Source organism: Rutidosis leptorrhynchoides, chromosome 4 (genome assembly GCF_046630445.1).
Source record: "Rutidosis leptorrhynchoides isolate AG116_Rl617_1_P2 chromosome 4, CSIRO_AGI_Rlap_v1, whole genome shotgun sequence".
NCBI lineage: Eukaryota > Viridiplantae > Streptophyta > Magnoliopsida > Asterales > Asteraceae > Rutidosis > Rutidosis leptorrhynchoides.
This window is the reverse complement of record NC_092336.1, coordinates 120,579,986-120,607,858: the sequence shown is the minus strand read 5'-3', so window position 1 is coordinate 120,607,858 and position 27,873 is coordinate 120,579,986. Positions and strand designations below refer to the sequence as shown.

Genomic DNA, 27,873 nt, shown 5'->3' with positions numbered 1-27,873 from the left:
ATCCTGTTTACACACGACCATTACATAATGGTTTACAATACAAATATGTTACAACAAAATAAGTTTCTTGAATGCAGTTTTTACACAATATCATACAAGCATGGACTCCAAATCTTGTCCTTATTTAAGTATGCGACAGCGGAAGCTCTTAATAATCACCTGAGAATAAACATGCTTAAAACGTCAACAAAAATGTTGGTGAGTTATAGGTTTAACCTATATATTTCAAATCGTAACAATAGACCACAAGATTTCATATTTCAATACACATCCCATACATAGAGATAAAAATCATTCATATGGTGAACACCTGGTAACCGACAATAACAAGATGCATATATAAGAATATCCCCATCATTCCGGGACACCCTTCGGATATGATATAAATTTCGAAGTACTAAAGCATCCGGTACTTTGGATGGGGTTTGTTAGGCCCAATAGATCTATCTTTAGGATTCGCGTCAATTAGGGTGTCTGTTCCCTAATTCTTAGATTACCAGACTTAATAAAAAGGGGCATATTCGATTTCGATAATTCAACCATAGAATGTAGTTTCACGTACTTGTGTCTATTTTGTAAATCATTTATAAAACCTGCATGTATTCTCATCCCAAAAATATTAGATTTTAAAAGTGGGACTATAACTCACTTTCACAGATTTTTACTTCGTCGGGAAGTAAGACTTGGCCACTGGTTGATTCACGAACCTATAACAATATATACATATATATCAAAGTATGTTCAAAATATATTTACAACACTTTTAATATATTTTGATGTTTTAAGTTTATTAAGTCAGCTGTCCTCGTTAGTAACCTACAACTAGTTGTCCACAATTAGATGTACAGAAATAAATCGATAAATATTATCTTGAATCAATCCACGACCCAGTGTATACGTATCTCAGTATTGATCACAACTCAAACTATATATATTTTGGAATCAACCTCAACCCTGTATAGCTAACTCCAACATTCACATATAGAGTGTCTATGGTTGTTCCGAAATATATATAGATGTGTCGACATGATAGGTCGAAACATTGTATACGTGTCTATGGTATCTCAAGATTACATAATATATAATACAAGTTGATTAAGTTATGGTTGGAATAGATTTGTTACCAATTTTCACGTAGCTAAAATGAGAAAAATTATCCAATCTTGTTTTACCCATAACTTCTTCATTTTAAATCCGTTTTGAGTGAATCAAATTGCTATGGTTTCATATTGAACTCTATTTTATGAATCTAAACAAAAAAAGTATAGGTTTCTAGTCGGAAAAATAAGTTACAAGTCGTTTTTGTAAAGGTAGTCATTTCAGTCGAAAGAACGACGTCTAGATGACCATTTTAGAAAACATACTTCCACTTTGAGTTTAACCATAATTTTTGGATATAGTTTCATGTTCATAATAAAAATCATTTTCTCAGAATAACAACTTTTAAATCAAAGTTTATCATAGTTTTTAATTAACTAACCCAAAACAGCCCGCGGTGTTACTACGACGGCGTAAATCCGGTTTTACGGTGTTTTTTGTGTTTCCAGGTTTTAAATCATTAAGTTAGCATATCATATAGATATAGAACATGTGTTTAGTTGATTTTAAAAGTCAAGTTAGAAGGATTAACTTTTGTTTGCGAACAAGTTTAGAATTAACTAAACTATGTTCTAGTGATTACAAGTTTAAACCTTCGAATAAGATAGCTTTATATGTATGAATCGAATGATGTTATGAACATCATTACTACCTTAAGTTCCTTGGATGAACCTACTGTAAAAGAGAAAAATGGATCTAGCTTCAATGGATCCTTGGATGGCTCAAAGTTCTTGAAGCAAAATCATGACACGAAAACAAGTTCAAGTAAGATCATCACTTGAAATAAGATTGTTATAGTTATAGAAATTGAACCAAAGTTTGAATATGATTATTACCTTGTATTAGAATGATAACCTACTGTAAGAAACAAAGATTTCTTGAGGTTGGATGATCACCTTACAAGATTGGAAGTGAGCTAGCAAACTTGAAAGTATTCTTGATTTTATGAAACTAGAACTTTTGGAATTTATGAAGAACACTTAGAACTTGAAGATAGAACTTGAGAGAGTTCAATTAGATGAAGAAAATTGAAGAATGAAAGTGTTTGTAGGTGTTTTTGGTCGTTGGTGTATGGATTAGATATAAAGGATATGTAATTTTGTTTTCATGTAAATAAGTCATGAATGATTACTCATATTTTTGTAATCTTATGAGATATTTCATGCTAGTTGCCAAATGATGGTTCCCACATGTGTTAGGTGACTCACATGGGCTGCTAATAGCTGATCATTGGAGTGTATATACCAATAGTACATACATCTAAAAGCTGTGTATTGTACGAGTACGAATACGGGTGCATACGAGTAGAATTGTTGATGAAACTGAACGAGAATGTAATTGTAAGCATTTTTGTTAAGTAGAAGTATTTTGATAAGTGTATTGAAGTCTTTCAAAATTGTATAAATACATATTAAAACACTACATGTATATACATTTTAACTGAGTCGTTAAGTCATCGTTAGTCGTTACATGTAAGTGTTGTTTTGAAACCTTTAGGTTAACGATCTTGTTAAATGTTGTTAACCCAATGTTTATAATAACAAAAGAGATTTTAAATTATTATATTATCATGATATTATGATGTACGAATATCTCTTAATATGATATATATACATTAAATGTCGTTACAACGATAAACGTTACATATATGTCTCGTTTCAAAATCATTAAGTTAGTAGTCTTGTTTTTACATATGTAGTTCATTGTTAATATAATTAATGATATGTTTACTTATCATAATATCATGTTAACTATATATATAACCATATATATGTCATCATATAGTTTTTTTACAAGTTTTAACGTTCGTGAATCACCGGTCAACTTGGGTGGTCAATTGTCTATATGAAACCTATTTCAATTAATCAAGTCTTAACAAGTTTGATTGCTTAACATGTTGGAAACATTTAATCATGTAAACATCAATCTCAATTAATATATATAAACATGGAAAAGTTCGGGTCACTACAGTACCTACCCGTTAAATAAATTTCGTCCCGAAATTTTAAGCTGTTGAAGGTGTTGACGAATCTTCTGGAAATAGATGCGGGTATTTCTTCTTCATCTGATCTTCACGCTCCCAGGTGAACTCGGGTCCTCTACGAGCATTCCATCGAACCTTAACAATTGGTATCTTGTTTTGCTTAAGTCTTTTAACCTCACGATCCATTATTTCGACGGGTTCTTCGATGAATTGGAGTTTTTCGTTGATTTGGATTTCATCTAACGGAATAGTGAGATCTTCTTTAGCAAAACATTTCTTCAAATTCGAGACGTGAAAAGTGTTATGTACAGCCGCGAGTTGTTGAGGTAACTCAAGTCGGTAAGCTACTGGTCCGACACGATCAATAATCTTGAATGGTCCAATATACCTTGGATTTAATTTCCCTCGTTTACCAAATCGAACAACGCCTTTCCAAGGTGAAACTTTAAGCATGACCATCTCTCCAATTTCAAATTCTATATCTTTTCTTTTAATGTCAGCGTAGCTCTTTTGTCGACTTTGGGCGGTTTTCAACCGTTGTTGAATTTGGATGATCTTCTCGGTAGTTTCTTGTATAATCTCCGGACCCGTAATCTGTCTATCCCCCACCTCACTCCAACAAATCGGAGACCTGCACTTTCTACCATAAAGTGCTTCAAACGGCGCCATCTCAATGCTTGAATGGTAGCTGTTGTTGTAGGAAAATTCTGCTAACGGTAGATGTCGATCCCAACTGTTTCCGAAATCAATAACACATGCTCGTAGCATGTCTTCAAGCGTTTGTATCGTCCTTTCGCTCTGCCCATCAGTTTGTGGATGATAGGCAGTACTCATGTCTAGACGAGTTCCTAATGCTTGCTGTAATGTCTGCCAGAATCTTGAAATAAATCTGCCATCCCTATCAGAGATAATAGAGATTGGTATTCCATGTCTGGAGACGATTTCCTTCAAATACAGTCGTGCTAATTTCTCCATCTTGTCATCTTCTCTTATTGGTAGGAAGTGTGCTGATTTGGTGAGACGATCAACTATTACCCAAATAGTATCAAAACCACTTGCAGTCCTTGGCAATTTAGTGATGAAATCCATGGTAATGTTTTCCCATTTCCATTCCGGGATTTCGGGTTGTTGAAGTAGACCTGATGGTTTCTGATGCTCAGCTTTGACCTTAGAACACGTCAAACATTCTCCTACGTATTTAGCAACATCGGCTTTCATACCCGGCCACCAAAAATGTTTCTTGAGATCCTTGTACATCTTCCCCGTTCCAGGATGTATTGAGTATCTGGTTTTATGAGCTTCTCTAAGTACCATTTCTCTCATATCTCCAAATTTTGGTACCCAAATCCTTTCAGCCCTATACCGGGTTCCGTCTTCCCGAATATTAAGATGCTTCTCCGATCCTTTGGGTATTTCATCCTTTAAATTTCCCTCTTTTAAAACTCCTTGTTGCGCCTCCTTTATTTGAGTAGTAATGTTATTATGAATCATTATATTCATAGATTTTACTCGAATGGGTTCTCTGTCCTTCCTGCTCAAGGCATCGGCTACCACATTTGCCTTCCCCGGGTGGTAACGAATCTCAAAGTCGTAATCATTCAATAATTCAATCCACCTACGCTGCCTCATATTCAGTTGTTTCTGATTAAATATGTGTTGAAGACTTTTGTGGTCGGTATATATAATACTTTTGACCCCATATAAGTAGTGCCTCCAAGTCTTTAATGCAAAAACAACCGCGCCTAATTCCAAATCATGCGTCGTATAATTTTGTTCGTGAATCTTCAATTGTCTAGACGCATAAGCAATCACCTTCGTTCGTTGCATTAATACACAACCGAGACCTTGCTTTGATGCGTCACAATAAATCACAAAATCATCATTCCCTTCAGGCAATGACAATATAGGTGCCGTAGTTAGCTTTTTCTTCAATAACTGAAACGCTTTCTCTTGTTCATCATTCCATTCAAATTTCTTCCCTTTATGCGTTAATGCAGTCAAGGGTTTTGCTATTCTGGAAAAGTCTTGGATGAACCTTCTGTAGTAACCAGCTAGTCCTAAAAACTGGCGTATGTGTTTCGGAGTTTTCGGGGTTTCCCACTTTTCAACAGTTTCTATCTTTGCCGGATCCACCTTAATACCTTCTTTGTTCACTATGTGACCGAGGAATTGAACTTCTTCCAACCAAAATGCACACTTTGAAAACTTAGCGTACAATTCTTCCTTCCTCAATACTTCTAACACCTTTCTCAAATGTTCACCGTGTTCTTGGTCATTCTTTGAGTAAATAAGTATGTCATCAATGAAAACAATGACAAACTTGTCAAGGTATGGTCCACACACTCGGTTCATAAGGTCCATGAACACAGCTGGTGCATTAGTTAAACCAAACGGCATGACCATAAACTCGTAATGACCGTAACGTGTTCTGAAAGCAGTCTTTGGAATATCATCTTCTTTCACCCGCATTTGATGATACCCGGAACGTAAGTCAATCTTTGAATAAACAGACGAGCCTTGTAGTTGATCAAATAAGTCGTCGATTCTCGGTAGTGGGTAGCGGTTCTTGATGGTAAGTTTGTTCAACTCTCGGTAGTCGATACACAACCTGAATGTACCATCTTTCTTCTTGACAAACAAAACAGGAGCTCCCCACGGTGATGTGCTTGGTCGAATGAAACCACGCTCTAAAAGTTCTTGTAATTGGCTTTGCAGTTCTTTCATCTCGCTGGGTGCGAGTCTGTAAGGAGCACGAGCTATTGGTGCAGCTCCTGGTACAAGATCTATTTGAAATTCAACGGATCGATGTGGGGGTAATCCCGGTAATTCTTTCGGAAATACATCGGGAAATTCTTTTGCAATGGGAACATCATTGATGCTCTTTTCTTCAGTTTGTACTTTCTCGACGTGTGCTAGAACAGCATAGCAACCTTTTCTTATTAGTTTTTGTGCCTTCAAATTACTAATAAGATGTAGCTTCGTGTTGCCCTTTTCTCCGTACACCATTAAGGGTTTTCCTTTTTCTCGTATAATGCGAATTGCATTTTTGTAACAAACGATCTCCGCTTTCACTTCTTTCAACCAGTCCATACCGATTATCACATCAAAACTCCCTAACTCTACTGGTATCAAATCAATCTTAAATGTTTCGCTAACCAGTTTAATTTCTCGATTCCGACATATATTATCTGCTGAAATTAATTTACCATTTGCTAATTCGAGTAAAAATTTACTATCCAAAGGCGTCAATGGACAACTTAATTTAGCACAAAAATCTCTACTCATATAGCTTCTATCCGCACCCGAATCAAATAAAACGTAAGCAGATTTATTGTCAATAATAAACGTACCCGTAACAAGCTCCGGGTCTTCCTGTGCCTCTACCGCATTAATATTGAAAACTCTTCCACGGCCTTGTCCATTCGTGTTCTCCTGGTTCGGGCAATTTCTAATAATGTGGCCTGGTTTTCCACATTTATAACAAACTACATTGGCATAACTTGCTCCGACACTACTTGCTCCGCCATTACTCATTCCGACACCATTTGTTCCTTTCGTTCTATTAACCCCTGGTCCGTAGACCTCACACTTCGCCGCGCTATGACCATTTCTTTTACACTTGTTGCAAAATTTGGTGCAGAACCCCGAGTGATTCTTTTCACACCTTTGGCATAGCTGCTTCTGATTGTTGTTGTTGTTGCGGTTATTATTGTTGTTGGGATGATTGTTGTAGTTGCTGTTGTTGTTGTTGTTGTTGGGCCGTTTGTTGTAGTTGCGATTGATGTTGCGATTGTTGGGATAATTGTTGCGATTATTGTTGTAATTGCTGTTGTTGTTGTATTGGTGATTCTTATCACCGTTTTCCTCCCACTTTCTTTTGACTTGCTTCACATTGGCCTCTTCAGCAGTCTGTTCTTTAATTCTTTCTTCAATTTGGTTCACGAGTTTGTGAGCCATTCTACATGCCTGTTGTATGGAGGCGGGCTCGTGTGAACTTATATCTTCTTGGATTCTTTCCGGTAATCCTTTCACAAACGCGTCGATCTTCTCTTCCTCATCTTCGAATGCTCCCGGACACAATAGGCACAATTCTGTGAATCGTCTTTCGTACGTGGTAATATCAAATCCTTGGGTTCGTAACCCTCTAAGTTCTGTCTTGAGCTTATTGACCTCGGTTCTGGGACGGTACTTCTCGTTCATCAAGTGCTTGAATGCTGACCACGGTAGTGCGTACGCATCATCTTGTCCCACTTGCTCTAGATAGGTATTCCACCATGTTAACGCAGAACCTGTGAAGGTATGCGTAGCGTACTTCACTTTGTCCTCTTCAGTACACTTACTTATGGCAAACACCGATTCAACCTTCTCGGTCCACCGTTTCAATCCGATCGGTCCTTCGGTTCCATCAAATTCCAAAGGTTTGCAGGCAGTGAATTCTTTGTAGGTGCATCCTACACGATTTCCTGTACTGCTAGATCCAAGGTTATTGTTGGTATGTAGCGCAGCCTGTACTGCGGCTATGTTTGAAGCTAAAAAAGTACGGAATTCCTCTTCATTCATATTCACGGTGTGTCGAGTAGTCGGTGCCATTTCCTTCAAAATAGTTAAATGGAACAAGTTAATCATACAGAATATTAAGAGTAGTTAATAGTATTTCGTAGCATAATATAAACTCATTTATAAAAGCTTTTTCTTCATATTAGCGTTTTATAAGTTTAAATTCGGGTAGTACCTACCCGTTAAGTTCATACTTAGTAGCTAATATACAATTCAACTACTACAATTCTATATGAAAAACTGATTATAATAATATTTCGCGTTCAAACTTTTATACAATATTTTACAAACTTACAATACCGCTTATTTTACATAAAGCATGAAATATAGCACACAATAACTTTGATACAAGATAGTTGTGAAGACAATTCTAGCTAGTACACAAGTCGTTCAGCAAAGGCAATAAAGACACGTAATTCATACGTCCAGAAACAAGTCATGCATTCTGGTTTTACTAGGACTACTTCCCATCCTTGGTCTTGTGCAACATAACCGTTATGGCCGTTGATAAGACAGCGTGTTGTAACGTCATCAAAGGGACGAGGGTTACGTAATGTCCAACAGTCCCGTAATAATCTAAAAACCTCATTTCTTACCCCAATTACCGACTCTGTCACTTGTGGAAACGTTTTGTTTAATAGTTGTAGCCCGATGTTCTTGTTCTCACTTTGGTGAGAAGCGAACATTACTAATCCGTAAGCATAACATGCTTCTTTATGTTGCATGTTAGCCGCTTTTTCTAAATCACGAAGTCCAATATTCGGATATATTGAGTCAAAATAATTTCTTAACCCGTTGCGTAAAATAGCATTTGGGTTCCCCGCAATATATGCGTCAAAGTAAAACATCGTAACTTATGGGTTTCCCAATGTGATATCCCCCATCTTTCAAACGAAAGTCTCTTATAAACCAAGACATTCTTGGAACGTTCTTCGAATGTCTTACAAACTGATCTCGCCTTAAATAGTTGTGCCGAAGAATTCTGGCCGACTCTAGACAAGATTTCATCAATCATGTCTCCGGGTAGGTCTCTTAAAATATTGGGTTGTCTATCCATTTTGTGTTTTTAAACTGTAAAATAGACAAGAGTTAGATTCATAAAAAAAATACTTATTAATACAAGCAATTTTTACATATATCATAAAGCATAAGAACACTATATTCCATATATTACACCACACGAATACAACTATCTTATTCCGACTCGCTCGTTTCTTCTTCTTCGGTTTTGGTTCGTTTTGCCAAGTTTCTAGGGATATATGATGTTCCCCTAATACGAGCCGTCGTTGTCCACATTGGTTTAGAAAAACCTGGTGGTTTAGAGGTTCCCGGGTCATTGTTACAACTTAAGGACTTCGGGGGTTGACGATACATATAAAGTTCATCGGGGTTGGAATTAGATTTCTCTATTTTTATGCCCTTTCCCTTATTATTTTCTTTTGCCTTTTTAAATTCAGTTGGGGTAATTTCTATAACATCATCGGAATTCTCATCGGAATCCGATTCATCGGAGAATTGGTAATCCTCCCAATATTTTGCTTCCTTGGCGGAAACACCATTGACCATAATTAACTTTGGTCGGTTGGTTGAGGATTTTCTTTTACTTAACCGTTTTATTATTTCCCCCACCGGTTCTATTTCTTCATCCGGTTCCGATTCTTCTTCCGGTTCCGATTCTTCTTCCAGTTCCGACTCTTCTTCCGGTTCCTCTTCGGGAACTTGTGAATCAGTCCACAAATCATTCCAATTTACATTTGACTCTTCATTATTATTAGGTGAGTCAATGGGACTTGTTCTAGAGGTAGACATCTATCACATAATATCAAACACGTTAAGAGATTAATATATCACATAATATTCATATGTTAAAAATATATAGTTTCCAACAAAAATGTTAAGCAATCATTTTTAAAGAAAACACGGTCGAAGTCCAGACTCACTAATGCATCCTAATAAACTCGATAAGCCACACTAATGCAAATTTTCTGGTTCTCTAAGACCAACGCTCGGATACCAACTGAAATGTCCCGTTCTTATTGATTAAAAACGTTCCATATTAATTGATTTCGTTGCGAGGTTTTGACCTCTATATGAGACGTTTTTCAAAGACTGCATTCATTTTTAAACAAACCATAACCTTTATTTCATCAATAAAGGTTTAAAAAGCTTTACGTAGATTATCAAATAATGATAATCTAAAATATCCTGTTTACACACGACCATTACATAATGGTTTACAATACAAATATGTTACAACAAAATAAGTTTCTTGAATGCAGTTTTTACACAATATCATACAAGCATGGACTCCAAATCTTGTCCTTATTTAAGTATGCGACAGCGGAAGCTCTTAATAATCACCTGAGAATAAACATGCTTAAAACGTCAACAAAAATGTTGGTGAGTTATAGGTTTAACCTATATATTTCAAATCGTAACAATAGACCACAAGATTTCATATTTCAATACACATCCCATACATAGAGATAAAAATCATTCATATGGTGAACACCTGGTAACCGACAATAACAAGATGCATATATAAGAATATCCCCATCATTCCGGGACACCCTTCGGATATGATATAAATTTCGAAGTACTAAAGCATCCGGTACTTTGGATGGGGTTTGTTAGGCCCAATAGATCTATCTTTAGGATTCGCGTCAATTAGGGTGTCTGTTCCCTAATTCTTAGATTACCAGACTTAATAAAAAGGGGCATATTCGATTTCGATAATTCAACCATAGAATGTAGTTTCACGTACTTGTGTCTATTTTGTAAATCATTTATAAAACCTGCATGTATTCTCATCCCAAAAATATTAGATTTTAAAAGTGGGACTATAACTCACTTTCACAGATTTTTACTTCGTCGGGAAGTAAGACTTGGCCACTGGTTGATTCACGAACCTATAACAATATATACATATATATCAAAGTATGTTCAAAATATATTTACAACACTTTTAATATATTTTGATGTTTTAAGTTTATTAAGTCAGCTGTCCTCGTTAGTAACCTACAACTAGTTGTCCACAATTAGATGTACAGAAATAAATCGATAAATATTATCTTGAATCAATCCACGACCCAGTGTATACGTATCTCAGTATTGATCACAACTCAAACTATATATATTTTGGAATCAACCTCAACCCTGTATAGCTAACTCCAACATTCACATATAGAGTGTCTATGGTTGTTCCGAAATATATATAGATGTGTCGACATGATAGGTCGAAACATTGTATACGTGTCTATGGTATCTCAAGATTACATAATATATAATACAAGTTGATTAAGTTATGGTTGGAATAGATTTGTTACCAATTTTCACGTAGCTAAAATGAGAAAAATTATCCAATCTTGTTTTACCCATAACTTCTTCATTTTAAATCCGTTTTGAGTGAATCAAATTGCTATGGTTTCATATTGAACTCTATTTTATGAATCTAAACAAAAAAAGTATAGGTTTCTAGTCGGAAAAATAAGTTACAAGTCGTTTTTGTAAAGGTAGTCATTTCAGTCGAAAGAACGACGTCTAGATGACCATTTTAGAAAACATACTTCCACTTTGAGTTTAACCATAATTTTTGGATATAGTTTCATGTTCATAATAAAAATCATTTTCTCAGAATAACAACTTTTAAATCAAAGTTTATCATAGTTTTTAATTAACTAACCCAAAACAGCCCGCGGTGTTACTACGACGGCGTAAATCCGGTTTTACGGTGTTTTTCGTGTTTCCAGGTTTTAAATCATTAAGTTAGCATATCATATAGATATAGAACATGTGTTTAGTTGATTTTAAAAGTCAAGTTAGAAGGATTAACTTTTGTTTGCGAACAAGTTTAGAATTAACTAAACTATGTTCTAGTGATTACAAGTTTAAACCTTCGAATAAGATAGCTTTATATGTATGAATCGAATGATGTTATGAACATCATTACTACCTTAAGTTCCTTGGATGAACCTACTGTAAAAGAGAAAAATGGATCTAGCTTCAATGGATCCTTGGATGGCTCAAAGTTCTTGAAGCAAAATCATGACACGAAAACAAGTTCAAGTAAGATCATCACTTGAAATAAGATTGTTATAGTTATAGAAATTGAACCAAAGTTTGAATATGATTATTACCTTGTATTAGAATGATAACCTACTGTAAGAAACAAAGATTTCTTGAGGTTGGATGATCACCTTACAAGATTGGAAGTGAGCTAGCAAACTTGAAAGTATTCTTGATTTTATGAAACTAGAACTTTTGGAATTTATGAAGAACACTTAGAACTTGAAGATAGAACTTGAGAGAGTTCAATTAGATGAAGAAAATTGAAGAATGAAAGTGTTTGTAGGTGTTTTTGGTCGTTGGTGTATGGATTAGATATAAAGGATATGTAATTTTGTTTTCATGTAAATAAGTCATGAATGATTACTCATATTTTTGTAATCTTATGAGATATTTCATGCTAGTTGCCAAATGATGGTTCCCACATGTGTTAGGTGACTCACATGGGCTGCTAATAGCTGATCATTGGAGTGTATATACCAATAGTACATACATCTAAAAGCTGTGTATTGTACGAGTACGAATACGGGTGCATACGAGTAGAATTGTTGATGAAACTGAACGAGAATGTAATTGTAAGCATTTTTGTTAAGTAGAAGTATTTTGATAAGTGTATTGAAGTCTTTCAAAATTGTATAAATACATATTAAAACACTACATGTATATACATTTTAACTGAGTCGTTAAGTCATCGTTAGTCGTTACATGTAAGTGTTGTTTTGAAACCTTTAGGTTAACGATCTTGTTAAATGTTGTTAACCCAATGTTTATAATAACAAAAGAGATTTTAAATTATTATATTATCATGATATTATGATGTACGAATATCTCTTAATATGATATATATACATTAAATGTCGTTACAACGATAAACGTTACATATATGTCTCGTTTCAAAATCATTAAGTTAGTAGTCTTGTTTTTACATATGTAGTTCATTGTTAATATAATTAATGATATGTTTACTTATCATAATATCATGTTAACTATATATATAACCATATATATGTCATCATATAGTTTTTTTACAAGTTTTAACGTTCGTGAATCACCAGTCAACTTGGGTGGTCAATTGTCTATATGAAACCTATTTCAATTAATCAAGTCTTAACAAGTTTGATTGCTTAACATGTTGGAAACATTTAATCATGTAAACATCAATCTCAATTAATATATATAAACATGGAAAAGTTCGGGTCACTACATTAGGGGAACATCATATATCCCTAGAAACTTGGCAAAACGAACCAAAACTGAACAAGAAAAAATGAGCGAGTCGGAATAAGATAGTTATATTCGTGTGGTGTAATATATGTAATATAGTGTGCTTATGCTTTATGATTGATGAAATCTTGTCTAGAGTCGGTCAGAATTCCTCGGCACAACTATTTAAGGCGAGATCAGTTTGTAAGACATTCGAAGAACGTTCCAAGAATGCCTTGGTTTATAAAAGGCTTTCGTTCGGAAGATGGGGGATATCACATTGGGAAATCCATAAGTTACGATGTGTTTACTTTAACGCATATATTGCGGGGAACCCAAATGCTATTTTACGCAACGGGTTAAGAAATTATTTTGACTCAGTATATCCGAATATAGGACTTCGTGATTTAGAAAAAGCGGCTAACATGCAACATAAAGAAGCATGTTATGCTTACGGGTTAGTAATGTTCGCTTCTCACCAAAGTGAGAACAAGAACATCGGGCTACAACTATTAAACAAAACGTTCCCACAAGTGACGGAGTCGGTAATTGGGGTAAGAAATGAGGTTTTTAGGTTATTACGAGACTGTTGGTCATTACGTAACCCTCGTCCCTTTGACGACGTTACAACACGCTATCTTATCAACGGCCATAATTGTTATGTTCCACAAGACCAAGGATGGGAAGTAGTCCTAGTAAAACCAGAATGCATGACTTGTTTCTGGACGTATGAATTACGTGTCTTTATTGCCTTTGCTGAACGACTTGTGTACTAGCTAGAATTATCTTCACAACTATCTTGTATCAAAGTTATTGTGTGCTATATTTCATGCTTTATGTAAAATAAGCGGTATTGTAAGTTTGTAAAATATTGTATAAAAGTTTGAACGCGAAATATTATTACAATCAGTTTTTCATATAGAATTGTAGTAGTTGAATTGTATATTAGCTACTAAGTATGAACTTAACGGGAAATGGCACCGACTACTCGACACACCGTGAATATGAATGAAGAGGAATTCCGTACTTTTCTAGCTTCAAACATAGCCGCAGTACAGGCTGCGCTACATACCAACAATAACCTTGGATCTGGCAGTACAGGAAATCGTGTAGGATGCACCTACAAAGAATTCACTGCCTGCAAACCTTTGGAATTTGATGGAACCGAAGGACCGATCGGATTGAAACGGTGGACCGAGAAGGTCGAATCGGTGTTTGCCATAAGTAAGTGTACTGAAGAGGACAAAGTGAAGTACGCTACGCATACCTTCACAGGTTCTGCGTTAACATGGTGGAATACCTATCTAGAGCAAGTGGGACAAGATGATGAGTACGCACTACCGTGGTCAGCATTCAAGCACTTAATGAACGAGAAGTACCGTCCCAGAACCGAGGTCAATAAGCTCAAGACAGAACTTAGAGGGTTACGAACCCAATGATTTGATATTACCACGTACGAAAGACGATTCACAGAATTGTGCCTATTGTGTCCGGGAGCATTCGGAGATGAGGAAGAGAAGATCGACGCGTTTGTGAAAGGATTACCGGAAAGAATCCAAGAAGATATAAGTTCACACGAGTCCGCCTCCATACAACAGGCATGTAGAATGGCTCACAAACTAGTGAACCAGATTGAAGAAAGAATTAAAGAACAGACTGCTGAAGAGGCCAATGTGAAGCAAGTCAAAAGAAAGTGGGAGGAAAACGGTGATAAGAATCACCAATACAACAACAACAACAGCAATTACAACAATAATCGCAACAATTATCCCAACAATCGCAACATCAATCGCAACTACAACAAACGGCCCAACAACAACAACAACAACAACAACAGCACCTACAACAATCATCCCAACAACAATAATAACCGCAACAACAACAACAATCAGAAGCAGCTATGCCAAAGGTGTGAAAAGTATCACTCGGGGTTCTGCACCAAATTTTGCAACAAGTGTAAAATAAATGGTCATAGCGCGGCGAAGTGTGAGGTCTACGGACCAGGGGTTAATAGAACGAAAGGAACAAATGGTGTCGGAACGAGTAATGGCGGAGCAAGTAGTGTCGGAGCAAGTTATGCCAATGTAGTTTGTTATAAATGTGGAAAACCGGGCCACGTTATTAGAAATTGCCCGAACCAGGAGAACACGAATGGACAAGGCCGCGGAAGAGTTTTAAATATTAATGCGGCAGAGGCACAGGAAGACCCGGAGCTTGTTACGGGTACGTTTCTTATTGACAATAAATCTGCTTACGTTTTATTTGATTCGGGTGCGGATAGAAGCTATATGAGTAGAGATTTTTGTGCTAAATTAAGTTGTCCATTGACGCCTTTGGATAGTAAATTTTTACTCGAATTAGCAAATGGTAAATTAATTTCAGCAGATAATATATGTCGGAATCGAGAAATTAAACTGGTTAGCGAAACATTTAAGATTGATTTGATACCAGTAGAGTTAGGGAGTTTTGATGTGATAATCGGTATGGACTGGTTGAAAGAAGTGAAAGCAGAGATCGTTTGTTACAAAAATGCAATTCGCATTATACGAGAAAAAGGAAAACCCTTAATGGTGTACGGAGAAAAGGGCAACACGAAGCTACATATTATTAGTAATTTGAAGGCACAAAAACTAATAAGAAAAGGTTGCTATGCTGTTCTAGCACACGTCGAGAAAGTACAAACTGAAGAAAAGAGCATCAATGATGTTCCCATTGCAAAAGAATTTCCCGATGTATTTCCGAAAGAATTACCGGGATTACCCCCACAGCGATCCGTTGAATTTCAAATAGATCTTGTACCAGGAGCTGCACCAATAGCTCGTGCTCCTTACAGACTCGCACCCAGCGAGATGAAAGAACTGCAAAGCCAATTACAAGAACTTTTAGAGCGTGGTTTCATTCGACCAAGCACATCACCGTGGGGAGCTCCTGTTTTGTTTGTCAAGAAGAAAGATGGTACATTCAGGTTGTGTATCGACTACCGAGAGTTGAACAAACTTACCATCAAGAACCGCTACCCACTACCGAGAATCGACGACTTATTTGATCAACTACAAGCCTCGTCTGTTTATTCAAAGATTGACTTACGTTCCGGGTATCATCAAATGCGGGTGAAAGAAGATGATATTCCAAAGACTGCTTTCAGAACACGTTTCGGTCATTACGAGTTTATGGTCATGCCGTTTGGTTTAACTAATGCACCAGCTGTGTTCATGGACCTTATGAACCGAGTGTGTGGACCATACCTTGACAAGTTTGTCATTGTTTTCATTGATGACATACTTATTTACTCAAAGAATGACCAAGAACACGGTGAACATTTGAGAAAGGTGTTAGAAGTATTGAGGAAGGAAGAATTGTACGTTAAGTTTTCAAAGTGTGCATTTTGGTTGGAAGAAGTTCAATTCCTCGGTCACATAGTGAACAAAGAAGGTATTAAGGTGGACCCGGCAAAGATAGAAACTATTGAAAAGTGGGAAACCCCGAAAACTCCGAAACACATACGCCAGTTTTTAGGACTAGCTGGTTACTACAGAAGGTTCATCCAAGACTTTTCTAGAATAGCAAAACCCTTGACTGCATTAACGCATAAAGGGAAGAAATTTGAATGGAATGATGAACAAGAGAAAGCGTTTCAGTTATTGAAGAAAAAGCTAACTACGACACCTATATTGTCATTGCCTGAAGGGAATGATGATTTTGTGATTTATTGTGACGTATCAAAGCAAGGTCTCGGTTGTGTATTAATGCAACGAACGAAGGTGATTGCTTATGCGTCTAGACAATTGAAGATTCACGAACAAAATTATACGACGCATGATTTGGAATTAGGCGCGGTTGTTTTTGCATTAAAGACTTGGAGGCACTACTTATATGGGGTCAAAAGTATTATATATACCGACCACAAAAGTCTTCAACAAATATTTAATCAGAAACAACTGAATATGAGGCAGCGTAGGTGGATTGAATTATTGAATGATTACGACTTTGAGATTCGTTACCACCCGGGGAAGGCAAATGTGGTAGCCGATGCCTTGAGCAGGAAGGACAGAGAACCCATTCGAGTAAAATCTATGAATATAATGATTCATAATAACCTTACTACTCAAATAAAGGAGGCGCAACAAGGAGTTTTAAAAGAGGGAAATTTAAAGGATGAAATACCCAAAGGATCGGAGAAACATCTTAATATTCGGGAAGACGGAACCCGGTATAGGGCTGAAAGGATTTGGGTACCAAAATTTGGAGATATGAGAGAAATGGTACTTAGAGAAGCTCATAAAACCAAATACTCAATACATCCTGGAACGGGGAAGATGTACAAGGATCTCAGGAAATATTTTTGGTGGCTGGGTATGAAAGCCGATGTTGCTAAATACGTAGGAGAATGTTTGACGTGTTCTAAGGTTAAAGCTGAGCATCAGAAACCATCAGGTCTACTTCAACAACCCGAAATCCCGGAATGGAAATGAGAAAACATTACCATGGATTTCATCGCTAAATTGCCAAGGACTGCAAGTGGTTTTGATACTATTTGGGTAATAGTTGATCGTCTCACCAAATCAGCACATTTCCTGCCAATAAGAGAAGATGACAAGATGGAGAAGTTAGCACGACTGTATTTGAAGTAAGTCGTCTCCAGACATTGAATACCAATCTCTATTATCTCTGATAGGGATGGCAGATTTATTTCAAGATTCTGGCAGACATTACAGCAAGCATTAGGAACTCGTCTAGACATGAGTACTGCCTATCATCCACAAACTGATGGGCAGAGCGAAAGGACGATACAAACGCTTGAAGACATGCTACGAGCATGTGTTATTGATTTCGGAAACAGTTGGGATCGACATCTACCATTAGCAGAATTTTCCTACAACAACAGCTACCATTCAAGTATTGAGATGGCGCCGTTTGAAGCACTTTATGGTAGAAAGTGCAGGTCTCCGATTTGTTGAAGTGAAGTGGGGGATAGACAGATTACGGGTCCGGAGATTATACAAGAAACTACCGAGAAGATCATCCAAATTCAACAACGGTTGAAAACCGCCCAAAGTCGACAAAAGAGCTACGCTGACATTAAAAGAAAAGATATAGAATTTGAAATTGGAGAGATGGTCATGCTTAAAGTTGCACCTTGGAAAGGCGTTGTTCGATTTGGTAAACGAGGGAAATTAAATCCAAGGTATATTGGACCATTCAAGATTATTGATCGTGTCGGACCAGTAGCTTACCGACTTGAGTTACCTCAACAACTCGCGGCTGTACATAACACTTTCCACGTCTCGAATTTGAAGAAATTTTTTGCTAAAGAAGATCTCACCATTCCGTTAGATGAAATCCAAATCAACGAAAAACTCCAATTCATCGAAGAACCCGTCGAAATAATGGATCGTGAGGTTAAAAGACTTAAGCAAAACAAGATACCAATTGTTAAGGTTCGATGGAATGCTCGTAGAGGACCCGAGTTCACCTGGGAGCGTGAAGATCAGATGAAGAAGAAATACCCGCATCTATTTCCAGAAGATTCGTCAACACCTTCAACAGCTTAAAATTTCGGGACGAAATTTATTTAACGGGTAGGTACTGTAGTGACCCGAACTTTTCCATGTTTATATATATTAATTGAGATTGATATTTACATGATTAAATGTTTCCAATATGTTAAGCAATCAAACTTGTTAAGACTTGATTAATTGAAATATGTTTCATATAGACAATTGACCACCCAAGTTGACCGGCGATTCACGAACGTTAAAACTTGTAAAAACGACATGACGATATATATATGGATATACATATGGTTAACATGAGATTATGATAAGTAAGTATCTCCATAAGTATATTAACAATGAGTTATATACATATAAACAAGACTACTAACTTAAGGATTTCGAAACGAGACATATATGTAACGATTATCGTTGTAACGACATTTAAATGTATATATATCATATTAAGATATATTAATATATCATAATATCATGATAATATAATAATTTAACATCTCATTAGATATAATAAATAATGGGTTAACAACATTAATTGAGATCGTTAACTTAAAGGTTTCAAAACAACACTTACATGTAACGACTAACGATGACTTAACGACTCAGTTAAAATGTATATACATGTAGTGTATTTAGATGTATTAAAATACTTTTGGAAGACTTTAAGACATATATCAAAACACTCATACTTAACGAAAATGGTTACAGTTACTTTTCCATTCTTTTCTTTCATCAAGAATTCTAGTCGTATTCTTACCCGTATTATACACAGCTTCAAAACGTACTTACTATGAGTATATACCAATAGGAACTAGCATGGGATTCCACTCTTGATTATGTCATGTATGACAAATCAATTTTAACTTCTACCATGAGCTAGTCAACTAACTAGAACTCCTTTTAACCCCACTCACCACTCACCAATTACCACTCATCATTCACTCCATTTCACTTCCAATTCTCTTTCTAATTCTCTCTCAACACACACACACTATTATGAACGTATTTTTCCAGTAGTTAATCATCATCTTCATCAAAAATCACTTCAAGAATCAAGCTATAATCATCATAGGAAGAACACTTCAAGAACACTTCAAAAATCCCTTCAAGTTTACTAATTTACTTCCAAGCTTTCTAATCCATTCCAAGTAATCATCTAAGATCAAGAAACCTTTATTATATACAGTAGGTTATCTTTCTTATTCAAGGTAATATTCATATTCAAACTTTGATTCAATTTCTATAACTATAAACTATCTTAATTCGAGTAAAAATCTTACTTGAACTTGTTTTTGTGTCATGATCCTACTTCAAGAACTTTCAAGCCATCCAAGATCCTTTGAAGCTAGATCATTTCTTGTCACTTCCAGTAGGTTTACCTACTAAACTTGAGGTAGTAATGATGTTCATAACATCATTCGATTCATATATATAAAACTATCTTATTCGAAGGTTTAAACTCGTAATCACTAGAACATAGTTTAGTTAATTCTAAACTTGTTTGCAAACAAAAGTTAATCCTTCTAACTTGACTTTTAAAATTAACTACACACATGTTCTATATCTATATGATATGCTAACTTAATGATTTAAAACCTGGAAACATGAAAAACACCGTAAAACCGGATTTACGCCGTCGTAGTAACACCGCGGGCTGTTTTGGGTTAGTTAATTAAAAACTATGATAAACTTTGATTTAAAAGTTGTTATTCTGAGAAAATGATTTTTATTATGAACATGAAACTATATCCAAAAATTATGGTTAAACTCAAAGTGGAAGTATGTTTTCTAAAATGGTCATCTAGACGTCGTTCTTTCGACTGAAATGACTACCTTTACAAAAACGACTTGTAACTTATTTTTTCAACTATAAAACTATACTTTTTCTGTTTAGATTCATAAAATAGAGTTCAATATGAAACCATAGCAATTTGATTCACTCAAAACGGATTTAAAATGAAGAAGTTATGGGTAAAACAAGATTGAATAATTTTTCTCATTTTAGCTACGTGAAAATTGGTAACAAATCTATTCCAACCATAACTTAATCAACTTGTATTGTATATTATGTAATCTTGAGATACCATAGACACGTATACAATGTTTCGACCTATCATGTCGACACATCTATATATATTTCGGAACAACCATAGACACTCTATATGTGAATGTTGGAGTTAGCTATACAGGGTTGAGGTTGATTCCAAAATATATATAGTTTGAGTTGTGATCAATACTAAGATACGTATACACTGGGTCGTGGATTGATTCAAGATAATATTTATCGATTTATTTCTGTACATCTAACTGTGGACAACTAGTTGTAGGTTACTAACGAGGACAGCTGACTTAATAAACTTAAAACATCAAAATATATTAAAAGTGTTGTAAATATATTTTAAACATACTTTGATATATATGTATATATTGTTATAGGTTCGTGAATCAACCAGTGGCCAAGTCTTACTTCCCGAAGAAGTAAAAATATGTGAAAGTGAGTTATAGTCCCACTTTTAAAATCTAATATTTTTGGGATGAGAATACATGCAGGTTTTATAAATGATTTACAAAATAGACACAAGTACGTGAAACTACATTCTATGGTTGAATTATCGAAATCGAATATGCCCCTTTTTATTAAGTCTGGTAATCTAAGAATTAGGGAACATACACCCTAATTGACGCGAATCCTAAAGATAGATCTATTGGGCCTAACAAACCCCATTCAAAGTACCGGATGCTTTAGTACTTCGAAATTTATATCATATCCGAAGGGTGTCTCGGAATGATGGGGATATTCTTATATATATGCATCTTGTTAATGTCGGTTACCAGGTGTTCACCATATGAATGATTTTTATCTCTATGTATGGGATGTGTATTGAAATATAAAATCTTGTGGTCTATTGTTACGATTTGATACATATAAGTTAAACCTATAACTCACCAACATTTTTGTTGACGTTTAAAGCATGTTTATTCTCAGGTGAATACTAAGAGCTTTCGCTGTTGCATACTAAAATAAGGACAAGATTTGGAGTCCATGTTTGTATGAAATTGTGTAAAAACTGCATTCAAGAAACTGATTTCGATGTAACATATTTGTATTGTAAACCATTATGTAATGGTCGTGTGTAAACAGGATATTTTAGATTATCATTATTTGATAATCTACGTAAAGCTTTTAAACCTTTATTTATGAAATAAAGGTTATGGTTTGTTTTAAAAATGAATGCAGTCTTTGAAAAACGTCTCATATAGAGGTCAAAACCTCGCAACGAAATCAATTAATATGGAACGTTTTTAATCAATAAGAACGGGACATTTCATCCACGGTTTCAAACCAAATACCGACCACCCCTAATCAGGAGGATAAATGGACATGGAACCTGGATGAGGGAGATAGTTTTTCGGTTTAACAAACACGCTTATTCCTCGATAATGCTTTCCTGCCTTCACATGTTCAACCAATGTGGTGGTTTAGGCATATTCCAATCAAGGTAAACGTGTTTATGTGGAGGCTTCATCTAGATAGATTGCCTTCTAGATTTAATTTATCGGCTCGTGGTATTGAAATCGACTCTATTGTTTGCCCTATTTGTCGATCGAGGTCAGAAACAAGGGATCATACTTTCCATACTTGCGGTGTAGCAAATGCATTATGATCGTATTCGTAGTTGGATGGATCCTCAGTGGCCGATTTTCTCCACCTTGGATGAGTTGTTCACTTGGATTTATTCGCGGTCCGTTCACTCCTCATCGAGTATTAGGAGCTTATGCATTATTTCAACTACACTTTGGTGGATTTGACGGCTCAGAAACGATATCTTATTTGACTCCAATCGTATTAGGAAGGAGGATTTATTTGATCTTATTGGACTTTTTTCATTTTTATTGGTAAAAAGTAGGAGTAAATTTACTACTCTGTATTTCCTAGAACTCTTGACTTTGTAATTCATTATAATTTTATTTAATTTTTCTAGTTCATTGCTAGTCTTTTAATAAATTCGGCCATTTAAAAAAAAAATAGAGACGTTATAGTTTTTATTTTTATTTTTGAATCAAGTTAATCTCAAATCAATATTATATATATTTTATTTTATTATATTTATATTATATATAAAAATAGTATCAAAATTTATAAGAAAAAATCGGTATATTCACGTACAGGTAAGTGAGTTAATTGGTCAATGTCAAAGTTTGAATAAATTAAGAGACCATTGAACATGAACTAACAATATAGCTATCATAAAATACTTGAAGAACCCTTATTTTGTCACACTCTAACACACTTGTAACACCACATATATACATCATATACTACTCCACATTTTATATATTCACGACCTAATTACACAGCCCAACTCCCAAACATAAACATCCAGTTAATAATACTACACATTTCATACTACAAACACCTATCAGAGATGAAGCATTTGAATGTGTAGCATGTCTTTGTGAACTTTTGCATAAAGACAATGCTTCCAAAAAGCTTTCAAATTACAAATCCCAGTTTCATCGTGGATGCATCGAGTATTGTGTCGAAGTCATGTATAACGGCCACTTCATCAGCAGCTAAATTTCTGCTTATTAAAGCTTCATAATATGATGATATCGTCTTGTACTGTCAGACAACTCTTGAAAATGTGACTTGTTCAATTGTAGATAGTCAAGATCCATGCAACATTTTGTTATGATAACTTCTTTTATTCCAATCGTTGGAAAGGGTATAGTATAGATAATCGCTACAAGAAAAACTAGAAAAAAAAACCAGGGCCGGATATTGAGGCGTGCAAGCCGTGCGGTCGCACAGGGCCCAACATCTATAAGGGCCCCTAAAAAATATCCTACCATTACATATATAGGCTCATTTTTACATATTTTGGTCCATTTGTTAATAAACAAATAAAAAAATCGAAAAATAAGATACATAATCAATGTCGAATACTCCGTAATCTAATATTATGCTCCAACACTCCACGTTCATGCTCCAATACTCCACGTTCATGATCGAATACTTAATTGCCGAAGCTTAGCATTATGTTATATAAGAAAAAAATTTGTATACAAAAGGCCCACTTTTATTTTTCGAACAGGGCCCATAAAATTAACAGAACGGCCCTGAAAAAAACATGGGGGTTTAGCAACGAACGTGTAGTACATCACTAATGTTTTTGCTATATATGTAGCTTGAAAAGAAAAGAAAATGTCTTTAGCAAATGGTATCAGAGTAACCCATCTGCAAAGACGATGATTCTTAAAATGAGGTAGTTTAATGATCCCACATTGGTTAAGAATGAGACTAGTTGCTGGCTTATATGTTTTTGTGTTTCCTATTCCGGAAGTATTTTTTAACTAATTTACGGAGTATTTGACCTGTGATGTGATTTTTACAACATAGCAGTCCTCAACTATAACATCATGCTTAGATAATATCCTTATTGCACGCTAGTGCAACCTTATGACTGATAACAATATGATAATACAATTTATACAACAAATGAGTACTTATACACTTAATGAAACACCATCAAACAAACACATCTTTTACACAAAATTTGGCTCGAATTGACACCATATAACCAGGCTTGGATTGACTTGTACGGAATATAAAATCAAGCACGAGGAGACGGGTTTTTCTTGAATAAGGCGTACGCATCACTGTATATAGCCACAGCATTTGCAAAAACAGCCAAACCAATCATCAAAACAGCCATCATCTTATCTCCTTTTGTTGCTATTCCATGAACATCCCTAAACACACCAAAAAAAAAAAAAAAAAAAAAAAAATCGCTAAAAGAACTATTCATCACACACTACTGACTAGTTTAACTTGACTGCAGTATGCGTACCTTATAGCAATCGAAGCCGGAAAAATGAACCCTATGCAAACGGCAGCCGTTGCTCCTGTAAACTGGAACGCGTCCCAAGCGCTTGGTATGAAATTAGCACCCAAATATATAACTGTAAGAAGACCGACACTAACAATAGCGAACCGTTTGTTATCTGATTCAAGTGGTTGTTCGGATGATCCAAAGAAAAGCCCATCCGTATTAAGGCGTAGAGCGTAAAATACAAGTGGGAAAACGAGCATTAAGTGCAGAGCGTAGCTGACACGAACAATGTCATTGAGTTGTCCACAAAAAGGAACACCCAAATCTGAGTCGAAATTCGACAATATATCTCCCATTGTGGAGTCACCAAATAGTATAAATCCAAAGATACTAACCATTATGTACACAAATGTACATAAAACTAAAGATATCTGTACAATTGGTTCGATAAGCGAAGGGTTTTCAAGCTCATTTGCAATAGAATGCACTGCACATTCAAGATAAAATTAAAAAAGATACGGAGTAATTAATTATTCATCTATGAAGCAATCAGCATTTGTCACATTATAAACGTCCACTATTAAATTTTAAACTATTAACTTTTAAAGTTTTTATTTTCCAATTTTGACTGTAAACTATTTGTTTGTATTATATAATAGTTGATGAAAGTTATATTAATGAAAACAGATTTAAAACCCATTTCATTCATAAAATTTTCATCTATATAACACAAATAAAAATATTTAAAGTCAAAGTTGAAAAAGAAACACTTTGAAAAGCCAATAGTGAACAGTTATAATGAGACGGAGTATTAGTCTACGATTCGACATAATTTATAAGCATACCGTTAAAATGACAAATGTAAGCGGTTACAAGAACAGGGACTGCAGTGAAGAGGTTCCATACAGAATTAATATCTGTAACATCTGGAAGTAATCTTGGATTTGGGAGGGTCCCGTTTGCGATTTTAAAAATTGCAATTCCTGCTGTAATTATTAGGAAGATTACAGCTAGTGCAACGGCTAAACCGGATGTAACACTAAGTGAATCTGCATAAACCATATGGAATAATGATCATATAAACAGTAGGAGATTGATGAAGTTGTGTAAAGAAGGAGATACGTACCCATACGCTTGAGGGATGCTAATGGAACAAACACCCCGAATGTTGTGACTAGAAGAACAATGACTCTACCGGTCCACCAGTGTGGTCCAAACCAGCCTTCTAATAGACCAGGGTGGTGCAACCCATCTGAAGTTGATCCAGCCACTACATCACCTGAAAGTCTCAACTCAAACAACATAAAATATATCAGCTAAACGTGAACTTTTTATGTTAATTAGATGTGCTAGAAAATTTAGAGTTGACTAGAAAGTCAAAAATGACTGAGCTTGTATAAGGTAATGATAATAATTAGGCATGATATATGCAAATACCACTCGTAGTATTCAAAAATTTACATCTCAGATCACTAAGGTATCAAATTAGCATTAATATACAGCATGCCACCAAATATCAATTTTGGTTTTGGTTTCAGTGTCTGCCAATCTTGATTGTAAAATGCAATATAGAAAACTACAAGTGTGTGCCAAGATTACTCTTAACTACAAAACATTTGCAACATCTAGTTTTGTACAAAGACAATGTTGCCCTTGAAGCCAAACTTTAGGGCATGTTTGGTAATAAATAGTTCAGGAGCTAAACGTACGTCGGAGCTGGTAGAGTGGTAGGAGCAGTGTTGTAAACGACGTCTGTCGCATACATTACGACGTTTTGGTGACTAGCCCGTCTCGAACACGTTCCGTCGTCTAATAATTCGGTTAACGTTCAAAAATCGGGTCAAATGCAGGAAAAATCAAATCAACGCCGGTCAAAAGTCAAAAATTCGGTTAAAATCGATCAAAAGTCGGTGAAATCGATCAAAATTGACGGAGTTAGTGTTACTTTCTTTTATTTATATTAACGATAATAGCGACTATAGGTACAAACTAGTCAACAAAGGTTTTTTGACTTTAAAATATGTGTGTATATAAGTCAACGTCCGTCTTGACCCCATCTCGACATTTTAAGGTCCCGAACGTCTCGACCCCGTTTTGCGTCCGTTTCGCGTCTTTTTCAACCTTTGGGTAGGAGTATGAGCTTATTCAATTCTTTTTTTTTTTTTTTTTTTTTTTGCACTTTGAAAACTAGTTGAAAATTAGAACACGCGTTCTTACTTAAGGTATAGAGTTTTCTTTTACAACAAAAATTCACATATGTTAGTATTTAACTTTTCATGCTTTATTGATCTCAAACCCTTAAAAAAAATGTTTAAGCTCTGCCACACTCACTAAAATAAAGGACTCCGTAAACCCTTTTTAGTAGATTCAATTTTAAAATTTGAAAGCTTTAATTTTTTTTGTCAAGTTTGAAAACAGAATCATCATTAACAAAACCAAATTGAGCTGATCCATTCAATGCATTCAGTTACAAACAACAAGACCCGTTGATTGCTTACCAACTGATTTTTCTTCCTCACACAATTAACAATAATTACCTCAAACTAACATCTATGTATATATATATCTAAACTCATAATTACAAAAGTATTAAAGAAATTAAAGAATAATTATTTACCAATTATAATCATGTAGATAATAAGCACACCAATATTATTAATCACCACACAACCTTGCAATACTTTTTTCCCAAAATCACCAAAAGCATCACCCATCAACCCACCATAAGAATCTGCACCCCCAGCTTTACTATACTTTAACAATATTCTAACTGTTGCTTCCGACAAAACCGCAACAAGAATTATAACCACCATACCAAGACCGAGTCCCAACACCTTCATTGTAGCCGGTAACGCCATTATTCCAGCACCAATAATCGTTGTCGAAAGGTTCATAACCGCACCGGACATGGAGGCCCCATTAAACTCACTGTGATTGTTTCCACCCTTTTTCTTAGGAATTAATGGTGTTTTTTCGTTGACTGAAACTGAAACATGACTGTCTTTTCTTTTGTGTTTTCTTGATGATGTGTGTTTGTGTTTTTTGATTTGTTGAGGTTCTGCTTGAATTGTCATGATTGTGTGTGATGATGATTCTTGGAGTGGGAATTGTGTGTATTGTGTTATAAAATATGGGAAATGGGAAATTGAATTGAAAATTGAAATGCGTGTGTGAATTAGATGGAATCTATACATAGATTGGAATGGATATGAATTATTGGTACGTACGTAAATAAATTATATAAATTATAAATTAATAAAGTTTATTTGGTGAAATGAAATGCGTGTGTCAGCGTTCTTATCAACGGAAAAGGTCGTTTAAGAGACGTGAATGGTCAGCATTCACCATCGGCTTCTTTTCATTAGATTAAAAATAAAATAATGAAATATTGGTATATAAGGACAATGATATATGATGATGTAAATAAGGAGAAAGATATTTAAGTATTTAATAATAATTAAGATAACAAATGTCATTATTTGTACCAATTTAATTATTTAATTTAATAGTTCAAAGATAAAAAAAAATAAACTAGTTTAATAAATTTCATTATTACATTTTACTTTTATTCACTTTTTACTGCTTTACCCTTTAAGTTTTACATACTTTTTTGTTGTATTAT

General features: G+C 35.2%; 1 protein-coding gene across 1 annotated transcript; it reads right to left on the bottom strand.

Moving 5' to 3' along the window:
- Positions 1-23,842: 23,842 nt before the first annotated feature.
- On the bottom strand, positions 23,843-27,446 carry LOC139840083 (amino acid transporter AVT6A-like). Its single transcript, XM_071830303.1, has 5 exons — positions 26,869-27,446; positions 25,378-25,530; positions 25,097-25,300; positions 24,270-24,738; positions 23,843-24,171 (listed from the first exon to the last, which is right to left on the bottom strand). The coding sequence occupies exons 1-5, from the start codon at positions 27,443-27,445 to the stop codon at positions 24,033-24,035; spliced, it is 1,542 nt and encodes a 513-aa protein (XP_071686404.1). The 5' UTR covers position 27,446; the 3' UTR covers positions 23,843-24,032.
- Between the last annotated feature and the right edge of the window lie 427 nt (positions 27,447-27,873).